Source organism: Pseudophryne corroboree, chromosome 4 (genome assembly GCF_028390025.1).
Source record: "Pseudophryne corroboree isolate aPseCor3 chromosome 4, aPseCor3.hap2, whole genome shotgun sequence".
In the NCBI taxonomy this organism is placed as follows: domain Eukaryota; kingdom Metazoa; phylum Chordata; class Amphibia; order Anura; family Myobatrachidae; genus Pseudophryne; species Pseudophryne corroboree.
In genome coordinates, this window is record NC_086447.1 from 451,981,861 (window position 1) to 451,994,417 (window position 12,557).

A 12,557-nucleotide genomic window follows, 5' to 3' on the forward strand; every position below is an offset into this window, starting at 1 on the left:
ATTAGAGACATGACACTGCCACAAACCCAGCAACAGATCAGGACGTTTTTAGGAATGTGTGGGTATTGCCGTAATTGGATCCCAGGGTTTTCCATATTGGCGCTACCTCTGCAGGAAATGGTCTCTTCAAACAAACCTGATCGGATTTCGCATACAGACGAATCCGAAACAGCATTTGAGAGACTCAAACAGTGTCTAACGCAGGCACCAGCACTAGGTATGCCAGACTATGGGAAACCCTTTGAACTATACGGAACAGAAAGTGCTGGGTGCGCAGCAGGTGTACTAACCCAAAAACACGGTGACGCCAGCAGGCCAATTGCATACTACAGCGCCCAGCTAGACACGGTAGCACGATCCCTCCCCACATGCTTGCGTAGCGTTGCGGCGATAGCATTGCTAGTGACAAAAAGCGAAGATGTCGTGCTAGGCCACAACCTCACAATCCATACACCGCATGCGGTATCTGCCTTATTGAATTCTGCCCAAACCAGACACGTCTCATCAGCAAGGTTTACAAGATGGGAATTGGCATTAATGGCCCCAGTAAACATCACCATAAGGAGATGCAGTGCATTAAACCCTGCAACATTTCTCCCAGGTGTGCCTGGTCAGACACAAAGGGTGGAAGGTGAGAGTGATGGGGAAGGAGGATTTAATGCAAAGGAAGATACACATGATTGTATGGAATATTTGACCCAAAATTTTACCGCAAGGCCTGACATCAGTGACAATCCACTGGAAGATGCAGAACTCACGTTCTACACGGACGGTAGTTGTCACAGACAGTCAGACTCGGGAGACTTGTGTACTGGATACGCAGTCGTAGATGACCAAGACACCATAGAAGCGGAACCGCTAGGCCCACCTCACTCAGCCCAGGTTGCTGAACTGGTCGCCCTAACCAGAGCATGTGAATTGGCTAAGGGTAAGTCTGCCAATATCTACACCGATTCTAGATACGCGTTCGGGGTAGTACATGATTTCGGAGCGCTATGGCGTCTCAGAAATTTCATGACGGCAGCTGGTACACCGATAGCGCATGCAGCTCACATAAAAAGGCTTCTAACAGCGATACAGGAACCCGATAGAGTGGCTGTTATCAAATGTAAAGCACATACATATAGCCAAGACCCAGTATCCCTTGGTAACAGCCGAGCAGACGAAGCCGCAAAGCTTGCAGCTGCTACCCCCATACAGACAGACACCACACAACTGATGGTATTTAATACCATCAACACACAGAAGTTGTGTGAGATGCAGAATTTGTGTTCCACACAGGAAAGAGCAGTCTGGAAGGCAAAGGGATATGGCCAGGGGTCCTCAGGGCTCTGGACGGATGGACATGGTAAACCGGTGGCCCCCAGGGCATACCTTCCATGTCTGGCTGAAGCAGCTCACGGGCTGACTCATCTAGGCAAGGAGGGGATGTGCAAATTGGTAAGAGCATACTGGTGCGCCCCAGGATTCTCCTCTCATGCGAGTAAAAGAGCAATGTCATGCCTTACCTGTCTGAGAAAGAATATTGGAAAAGCAATACCTACAGAACCATCCCATATCCCACCTGCCGGCGGCCCTTTCCAGGTAATACAAATTGACTTCATTCAATTACCCCCATGTCGAAATTTGAAATATGTACTTGTTTGTATAGATGTTTTCTCGAATTGGGTCGAAGCTTTTCCCGCAGCTACAAATACCGCTATGTTTACAGCTAAGAAAATTGTGCAGGAATTTGTATGTAGATATGGTATCCCTAGAATCATTGAAAGTGATAGGGGTACCCATTTTACAGGTGATGTCTTTCAAGGAATGTGTAAGTTGATGGGAATTGATAGTAAGCTGCACACTCCGTACCGTCCACAGGCGAGTGCGAAGGTCGAAAGAGTGAACAGCACTATTAAAAATAAATTGAGTAAAGTAATGGCAGAGACAGGATTGACGTGGCCAGAAGCTTTACCCATTGTTTTGTATAGCATCAGAACCACTCCCAGGTCCCCTCTTAACCTGTCCCCTTTTGAAATTCTGTTTGGTCGACAACCGCATGTCATGATTAACCCTCAGGATGATTTGAAATGTAACAATGAAGTAACTGTAAAATACTTGATTAACATGAGTAAACAGTTGAGGAATCAAAATGATAATCTGAACTTGGTGATTCCTGATTTACCAGATAGTAATTGTCATGACATTGAACCTGGGGATTATGTAATGATACGAAATTTTCTACGCTCAGGTTGTCTTATTGATAGATGGGAAGGACCATACCAGGTCTTATTGACTAGCACCACAGCATTGAAGGTTGCTGAGAGAGAGACTTGGGTCCATTCATCCCACTGCAAAAAGGTTGCCGATCCAGAGAAGTCCCGTGATAAGGAACAGACGGTAGAGGTTGTATCACTGGAGTGTCTGTTCCAGGAGGACTGAGGCGGCACCTGAGCCTTGAAGACCGAAAGCAGTTGTCGACTCCCTTCTCCCTTTTATTGTTTTTCTCCACTTCCCAGCCCCTCTCCCTTAAGATTTCTTTTTCCCCCTTCTCATTCTTCTCTATTTTTTCCTCAAAGATGGACTTGCCCCAAGAGACTGTGATCCGGATTTTGATGTTAACCATGATGTTGACCAGAGCAGTCTGTTCCGGCGAGAGTACCATAGAGGTCGAGAGAGGTTCTGGAATGGGTTCCGATTATGATGATGGAGGCGTAGTTTTCCAAGATCAACCAAACCAACAAGCAAAGGCGAGTATCAGAAAACGATCCGATAGAAGAAATTGTGATGGATTGTTAGCTGAAGAAAATTGTATCTGTAGGCTCTGTGATAATCTGGTTGAAGATGGATGCATAAAGAAATGCCAATCTAGTTTTAATATCCATATGGACCGGCATCCATTGAGTGACTATCACTCTCTAGTGGGTAACGTGTTAAACCAAACAGATTGTTGGGTATGCTCTCAAGTACCTCAGGGTCACAGCAAATCAGGGCTAGTACCATTTCCTTTAACGTTAGGGGAGGTACTTGAGCTAAGTGGTGGGAGACCGGTGGATCGGAGGTTTAACATCTCCAGCCCTCCTAGTTTGAAGCTCCACCAATACCATGTGGATAGGTCCCTCATATGTTTTAACATCTCCAATCCCAGAAAACCGTGAAATTGGGAAGTGTCATGGAGCAACCTTACCATGACCTTTTCACACAGAGCAGATAGAATGCCTACAGATACAGAGCTCGTACGCCACATAACCAGTAGAGGAAAATCTTTCCGGTATCGATATACCTTAGGAAATAGGATTACTAGAGTTGGAGAGGTATCACCAGGATACTGTGCACATATCGTACAAACCGATACGTGCATTAGGCAGATGGAAGAATTAGGGTCAGGAGATTTCACCTGGAAGGTCTGTAACATGGTCATGTCCTTCTCCGTCCCTTATGTTCTCCCCGATGATGCATATTTCATATGCGGGAGAAAGGCGTACAAGTGGCTTGCCCCAAACTCTGAAGGATTGTGTTATATTGGAAAAGTATTGCCTGAAGTGATGACTGTAACACATGACAAAATGAAGGACATACACCGTGGTGCCCAAGCTCCTTATACTCACACTCATTACGAGCACCGAGTTAAAAGACAACTGTCAGAAAGGTTAGAGCATCCGGCCTCTGATCTTATCCATGAATCCACCGGGATTCAGGTTCTGGTAGCGTTAGATTTCACTCGTACAGCTCGAGGAGTGATGAATTATAGATACATTTCCGCACTCGCCAATTTGTTAGATAATATCACTGAAATGTATGATGACACGTTTAGATACACTGGAAGAGAACTTCAAGCTTACAAAACAGAACTAGTTCAGCATAGGATGGTTCTTAATTATCTTACAGCAGTAACAGGCGGATATTGTGTTACATTGGCAACACAGTACGGCATAAAGTGTTGCACGTATATCACAAATAGCACCGAGGACCCGGTAGAGGTCATAGACCAAAAGATGGACGATATTCTCCAATTGAAGTGGGAATTTCGTCGAAAACACAATCTCACCCTTGCTGCTGTAGGTAATGAGCTGACTGGTTGGGTGTCATGGTTGAACCCGCGAAATTGGTTCTCCGGTTTGGGAGACTGGGCTCAAGGAGTCATAATGGATGTTGGAAAGTTTCTACTATGTATCTTGGGTGTCATTATATCGATTGGATTGATATTTAGATGCGGGCAGGCTTTAATGAGGTGCAAACAAAGTACAAAAGTGATGAGCTTGAGGAGTGAGGAAACCGTAATTAACCTGGATTTGATTTATGACCCAATGATAGAAACCAGGATGTGATGAAAATGCGATTATACGGTCCGTTTCTTTCACCTGTTTTTCTGCTTTTTCTCCAAGATACAAAGACCCCCTTGGACGAGGAAGCTGACGAGACGAGATGTATACAGACAACGGATTGACCAAAGAAGAAGATTTGACAACTTTAAATATGGACACTTGATGAACTTTGCCATGGATCCCCAGTTTCCCTAGTACTTTTAAACTCACGCTAGCCCAACATTTTTTGTAAATCTGATGGCTCAGACAAAGCTATTTGCTCATGCCCAAGGAGCAATACAGCGCAAAGAAGACGACTCTCAACAGATACCGAACACAACTTCGACGACAGATGTACATTTCCCTGACATAGAATATCATTGCATTTTCCATAAGTGTTCTTTATCTTCATCTCTACAACCCTCAGGTAATGACACACATAGACGATAGGGAATACAGGCACAGATATCAGCAACCACATACCTCCCCCATTCATGTATCATCAACTAAAATGTGCTCCCCATTTTGTTCAAAATCCGAAAAGAGCTCGGTAAAGTTTGACAGCCCATCCACAGACCTGTACCACAGGATAAGAAGGAATTCAAATGTATACTTCGCAATACCTCGAAGCTTGATTTACAACACGTACGGCACGATGATACATGACCCCCCAAACATGGATTCATACACACATGCTTCTGCTATCTCACTAGGTCATACCCTCTTCACACCTTCTCCTCTCTCCTCCCTTACCCAACCATGGAAATCAATTAACCCCTGACTTGCATTTTTCTCCTTAAATGTTTTGTGGCAGTTATTATTGACTGCCAAAGGGTGGACTGTCAAAGTCAGAAAAATGTCTCAATGCACGTTGCCATATTTGCACCGCACACTGGTCCGCGCTGCGCGTGCGTATGCTCTCCCGTGGAGGCGCATACCCGCAATAGCGTGCACTCGCAGGCGCGGTATGCGTATTTACGGTAGAGTTTATGTAGTCGTAGCGTGCGACTCATTCGTTACATATTTTCACAATTAATGTAGTTTATAGATCATGGTCCCTTTGATAGATTCTGAAAGTTTGGTTAAAATACAATGTCCCAGAGCTGAGGAATCCCTCTTTATATCGTACGAAGGGTCTAACAGGAATCATACAGCAGTGTTTGGTACCCATCGGAAGAGTATTTAATTAGCAATATTCCGGTGTTGGTTTGGAGCGTATTAATCGCTCGTGCGAATAGTTATGGACATAAGAAGTTTATGTCCATTTCTATTATTTACACATACTCAGGTATGCGGCGGGAAACCCAGTTTCCCACCCACCTGAGCTGTTGGAAATCGTCACAGCCCACCTGTATGAATCACCCTATGACCTTTTGTTATGATACAGGGCCGAATTCCTTCGGCCAATGGACAATGGGATTGTAGGACCAGGAGATTGCATTGTGTGTGGGGCATAAATAGGCAGGCCGACCACATCCAGCTCTCACTCTTCAACGGTTCTCATTGCTGAAAATCGGGTGCTGGATGTCCAGGCGCATGCGATCGTTTCCCCTTGTGCGTAAGTTTCTCTCCGTAATCATTGTCTTTCTGTGAGCCAACTTCTCTCTATCTTTCTCTCTCTCTCTCCCTCTCTCTCCTCTTTTCTCTTATATCTCCCATAGTATTATAGTATTGTATTGTATTTCATTTAGGTCAGAGTAGTATTGTCTTTTTGTATTTTAGTTCTGTGGTTAGGAAGTCTCTGTTATATTGTAGTGTATCATTTGTACTGTTATCCCCTTTTACAAGTATATTAGATATAATACAGTTAATAGGCTTTGGAACCTAAACCAGTATCTGTGTGTTTTCTATAGCGTTAAGTGTTCACTTGAGCGTCGGTGACGCTCAAGCAGCTTTGTAGTTAGTCAGGTTACACAAGGTTGCACTTACACCCTGTACTCACATTAAGGTATTCTTTGTATTTCTTTGGTATAAGGTTTAAACATTAAGGTATAGCGTTGTGAGCGTCTGCGCCGCTGGTGACCTCCTCGTGGTCTCGAGCGTAAGCTACGCCATAGCGAATCATTACTCTAGTCATAGCCAATAACGTGTCCTGTGATCCCTGGGCCGTGAGCGAACGTGACGCTTGAGCGTCTCGCCTACGGCTGAGCGATCGTTACGCAACTAGCGTACCATTACGGTACTTCTTAAGTAAACAGCGTACAGTGTTCTTAGCTTCATAAAGGGTTGTTTATACGACAAAGGAATTTAGCATTGTCAATTAAATATGGGCAAATTCCAGCACGTCCCATGTTTTGCACATACCTTGAATTTGGTGGTGCAGAATTATTTAAAAAACGACAGGGGCGTGCAAGAGATGCTGTCGGTGGCCAGAAGAATTGCGGGACACTTTCGGCGTACAGGCACCACGTACAGAAGACTGGAGCACCACCAAAAACTACTGAACCTGCCCTGCCATCATCTGAAGCAAGAAGTGGTAACGAGGTGGAATTCAACCCTCTATATGCTTCAGAGGTTGGAGGAGCAGCAAAAGGCCATTCAAGCCTATACAATTGAGCACGATATAGGAGGTGGAATGCACCTGTCTCAAGCGCAGTGGAGAATGATTTCAACGTTGTGCAAGGTTCTGCTGCCCTTTGAACTTGCCACACGTGAAGTCAGTTCAGACACTGCCAGCCTGAGTCAGGTCATTCCCCTCATCAGGCTTTTGCAGAAGAAGCTGGAGACATTGAAGGAGGAGCTAACACAGAGCGATTCCGCTAGGCATGTGGGACTTGTGGATGGAGCCCTTAATTCGCTTAACAAGGATTCACGGGTGGTCAATCTGTTGAAATCAGAGCACTACATTTTGGCCACCGTGCTCGATCCTAGATTTAAAGCCTACCTTGGATCTCTCTTTCCGGCAGACACAAGTCTGCTGGGGTTGAAAGACCTGCTGGTGAGAAAATTGTCAAGTCAAGCGGAACGCGACCTGTCAACATCTCCTCCTTCACATTCTCCCGCAACTGGGGGTGCGAGGAAAAGGCTCAGAATTCCGAGCCCACCCGCTGGCGGTGATGCAGGGCAGTCTGGAGCGACTGCTGATGCTGACATCTGGTCCGGACTGAAGGACCTGACAACGATTACGGACATGTCGTCTACTGTCACTGCATATGATTCTCTCACCATTGAAAGAATGGTGGAGGATTATATGAGTGACCGCATCCAAGTAGGCACGTCACACAGTCCATACTTATACTGGCAGGAAAAAGAGGCAATTTGGAGGCCATTGCACAAACTGGCTTTATTCTACCTAAGTTGCCCTCCCACAAGTGTGTACTCCGAAAGAGTGTTTAGTGCCGCCGCTCACCTTGTCAGCAATCGGCGTACGAGGTTACATCCAGAAAATGTGGAGAAGATGATGTTCATTAAAATGAATTATAATCAATTCCTCCGCGGAGACATTGACCAGCAGCAATTGCCTCCACAAAGTACACAGGGAGCTGAGATGGTGGATTCCAGTGGGGACGAATTGATAATCTGTGAGGAGGGGGATGTACACGGTGATATATCGGAGGATGATGATGAGGTGGACATCTTGCCTCTGTAGAGCCAGTTTGTGCAAGGAGAGATTAATTGCTTCTTTTATGGGGGGGGGTCCAAACCAACCCGTCATATCAGTCACAGTCGTGTGGCAGACCCTGTCACTGAAATGATGGGTTGGTTAAAGTGTGCATGTCCTGTTTTGTTTATACAACATAAGGGTGGGTGGGAGGGCCCAAGGACAATTCCATCTTGCACCTCTTTTTTCTTTTATTTTTCTTTGCGTCATGTGCTGTTTGGGGAGGGTTTTTTGGAAGGGCCATCCTGCGTGACACTGCAGTGCCACTCCTAGATGGGCCCGGTGTTTGTGTCGGCCACTAGGGTCGCTTATCTTACTCACAACAGTCAGCTACCTCATTGCGCCTCTTTTTTTCTTTGCGTCATGTGCTGTTTGGGGAGTGTTTTTTGGAAGGGCCATCCTGCGTGACACTGCAGTGCCACTCCTAGATGGGCCCGGTGTTTGTGTCGGCCACTAGGGTCGCTAATCTTACTCACACAGCTACCTCATTGCGCCTCTTTTTTTCTTTGCGTCATGTGCTGTTTGGGGAGTGTTTTTTGGAAGGGCCATCCTGCGTGACACTGCAGTGCCACTCCTAGATGGGCCCGGTGTTTGTGTCGGCCACTAGGGTCGCTAATCTTACTCACACAGCTACCTCATTGCGCCTCTTATTTTCTTTGCGTCATGTGCTGTTTGGGGAGGGTTTTTTGGAAGGGACATCCTGCGTGACACTGCAGTGACACTCCTAAATGGGCCCGGTGTTTGTGTCGGCCACTAGGGTCGCTAATCTTACTCACACAGCTACCTCATTGCGCCTCTTTTTTTCTTTGCGTCATGTGCTGTTTGGGGAGGGTTTTTTGGAAGGGCCATCCTGCGTGACACTGCAGTGCCACTCCTAGATGGGCCCGGTGTTTGTGTCGGCCACTAGGGTCGCTTATCTTACTCACACAGTCAGCTACCTCATTGCGCCTCTTTTTTTCTTTGCGTCATGTGCTGTTTGGGGAGGGTTTTTTGGAAGGGACATCCTGCGTGACACTGCAGTGCCACTCCTAGATGGGCCAGGTGTTTGTGTCGGCCACTAGGGTCGCTTGGCTTAGTCATCCAGCGACCTCGGTGCAAATTTTAGGACTAAAAATAATATTGTGAGGTGTGAGGTATTCAGAATAGACTGAAAATGAGTGGAAATTATGGTTTTTGAGGTTAATAATAATATGGGATCAAAATGACCCCCAAATTCTATGATTTAAGCTGTTTTTTAGGGTTTTTTGAAAAAAACACCCGAATCCAAAACACACCCGAATCCGACAAAAAAAATTCGGTGAGGTTTTGCCAAAACGCGGTCGAACCCAAAACACGGCCGCGGAACCGAACCCAAAACCAAAACACAAAACCCGAAAAATTTCAGGCGCTCATCTCTAATTAATAGTAAGGACCATAAACTGCTGCATTGGCACAGGTGGCGCCAATTTAGTTAGCGTGTTTAAATGCGTGGAAAAGGTAGCCCAAGGTGGGTCATTTGTTGCCCCCGGTGCTACAGACACACTGGGGGGTAAGGAACACACTGAACCTGAAATCTCCACTGACAAATTTTCCTCCAAAATGTCTGTGGCATCGCCACCACGTAATGTGGGAGAAGCCCCAGCTCCGTTACCTCCGTTAGCCGACATAACAAAAAGCACAACCTGGTACAAATCTGACCAGCGATATACCTAGCAAGAACTCCCAGTGAAGTGTGACTGTGTCAGCACAAACCGGGAATCCAAGAGATATATGGTGACTATAAATCACAAGGAAAAATACACAGCAAGAATAACTTGTGAAAAACCTATATTATACAGAAAACCTGATACACTTAGCCCCCTCAGGTTATGGAATATAAGAGTAGCACGCTTAGTGAAATACCCATTATTGCAGCCATGCAGCAGCTACATGCACACACACATATATAGTCACAAGCGTACCATGCAGAAATTATGCACCATAAAACTGCACTGGACTAGCAATACAAAGTAATACTCAGTATGGCTATATATGTTCACAATAGATATAACAAAGCACTGTAGATACTGGATGTATATCACAGGGTGTTTGTACCACACAGCCCTGAATGTATGCACTCTTTCTTAACTAACACTGTCCCAGTGACAGGCAGAATACTCAAGTGTCCTGTAAAATGCACAGCGCTGGCGATCAGGCGGCTTTACAGAGGGGGATTTGCCCCAGCAATCCCAGGAACAGCTCAGTTCCGGTTTGATGGCTGCTGACAGGGAGTGAGGGAGAGATATGCAGCTCCAGGGCGGGAACATTCACTGAAATGGCGCCCTGGGGCTGGGGAAGGGGCTACAGGTTAGGCCTTCTCCCCCTGCTGGCTTCTCCACCGGGCGCTGTGGGATATTAAAAATAGGGTTTTATGAGAGGAAAAAACCCCACCTGTGCCCAGTGTCCCAGCGGCTAGTGGAGCGGCTGCCCAGTAACAGTGTCCATGCCAGCGCACGCAGCCCGCCTCCCACGGCCGCATCGGATCGCGGTTTACTGCGGCCAAAGAGAACCCTTACCTCCCCTTGTACCTGCGGCCACGCGATCCTGGAGGGCAGCAGCGGGTGTGTGAGACTAACGAGAAGGACACCGGAGCCTCCTCTGTAGTGACCGGGCAACCAGGGCGCGGGAGTATACAGCGCTGCTGGGGGAGTGATGGAGCTGCAGCTGAGCATGTCATCTGACATACATAAAAGCTGCAGCCCTTGAAGTCTTGAAAGTATTCTCTCTTCTTTTCTTCAATAAAAGCTATAATATGGGCTGCAAAGGCAGCTCCCGTTGATTGCCTGCTTACTGCAAGGCACCAACTTACAAACTGAGCTCCTGGGCACGGAGGAGTGGTTATAGAGGAGGCAGTGCTGTGCATCTTGGGAACAGTTAAAGCTTTGAGCCTGTTGGTGCCTCGGATCAAGATCCTACTCTAAACCCCGATGTTATTCCTTGTGGAGCCCAGTGTACCCCGCAGCAGAAATAATGTATAAGAATAACAGCAGAAACCCACAATCAAGTAATTTGGCCCAGATAGAACTCTGAGCAGCATGTGCTCAATCTGGAAAGTGACTAATGAGTGGAGCTTGTACTGAGCACCAAGAACGGCCAGTGTGTGACCAATAACACATTTTCTAGAATGACCACTTAAGTCTGCCATAACGACAAAGTTCTAATGATTGAAATACACATTTCTGCTTACCTGCTTATTACACTGTCTAACTGCCCAAAAAGATCCTTGTCTGGCTGTATGCCAGTATGAAGGCTAAGGGAATGTTTCATTTTGTCCAATAATTGCATATTCCAGCGAATATCCAGTGGGATGCAATTCTCATCTGTAAAAGCAATGAACCAAGGGTGCTATTAAGTGTACTGTAAATGGACATGCTTATACAGTACATTACTCAGTTCTATGCATATTAACCAATTAACTGACAATTTTTCCCTTCAAAACCATTCGTACCATTATTATTATTTTTTACATGTATTCAATATAGGTTAAATAGTATATTTAAAATATTCAAATTTTATATTATGCAAATCTGAACAGATCTCCTCGTCAAAAGCTGGGGGACACAGTGGGGCGGCACGATCGCATGTGATCTGTCGACCATGCCAGTTACAGTAAGTGGTTAAACATAGAATCGCTAGGTAGGTAACAGTCGGTCACTTACCCAATACTGAAGTGTGGAGGCATTTCATAACACTGCTCAATTCTTTGGGAAGTGAACTAGAGTAAAATCTGTTCAAAGCATGTGCTCCAGCATCTATCTCTGCTCGTATGTGATCTGTTCATATTGAGATTAGACAGAAAGAACAGAGTTCTATAATGCATATTTTGCATCAATATAAGTAAATAATAAGATTTTAAACCTACCGGTAAATCTTTTTCTCCTAGTCCGTAGAGTATGCTGGGGTCTCCGTAAGGACCATGGGATAGACGGGCTCCGCAGGAGACATGGGCACTAAGAAAGAACTTTAGGTATGGGTGTGCACTGGCTCCTCCCTCTATGCCCCTCCTCCAGACCTCAGTTAGAGAAACTGTGCCCAGAGAAGACGGATAGTACGAGGAAAGGATTTTAGTTAATCTAAGGGCAAGATTAATAACAGTCCACACCATCCACACCGTATAACTTGGGATATACCAACCAGTTCACAGTACGAAACAACACAGCATCAGTCCGAGACTGAGGAACACTATCATAACCCTTATGTAAGCAAAAACTATATACAAGTCTTGCAGAAATAGTCAGCACTTGGGACGGGCGCCCAGCATCCTCTACGGACTAGGAGAAAAAGATTTACCGGTAGGTTTAAAATCTTATTTTCTCTTACGTCCTAGAGGATGCTGGGGACTCCGTAAGGACCATGGGGATCATACCAAAGCTCCCAAACGGGCGGGAGAGTGCGGATGACTCTGCAGCACCGATTGAGCAAACAGGAGGTCCTCCTCAGCCAGGGTATCAAACTTGTAGAATTTTGCAAAAGTTTTGAACCCGACCAAGTAGCGGCACGGCACAGCTGTAATGCCGAGACCCCTCGGGCAGCTGCCCAAGAAGAGCCCACTTTCCTGGTGGAATGGGCCTTTATTGATTTTGGTAACGGCAATCCAGCCGTAGAATGAGCCTGCTGAATCGTGTTACAGATCCAGCGAGCAATAGTCTGCT

At 46.0% G+C, this 12,557-nt stretch overlaps 1 protein-coding gene across 1 annotated transcript in view; it reads right to left on the minus strand.

Annotated features, from left to right (window-relative positions):
• The window catches only part of MDN1 (midasin AAA ATPase 1), a 695,825-nt gene that overhangs the window by 268,352 nt on the left and 414,916 nt on the right, over nt 1-12,557 (minus strand). The window contains exons 50-51 of the mRNA XM_063916985.1: nt 11,565-11,678; nt 11,093-11,225 (exon numbers count right to left, since the gene is read on the minus strand). Of these exons, the coding sequence (XP_063773055.1) occupies nt 11,093-11,225; nt 11,565-11,678 (247 nt within the window). The remainder of the gene's footprint in view (nt 1-11,092; nt 11,226-11,564; nt 11,679-12,557) is intronic.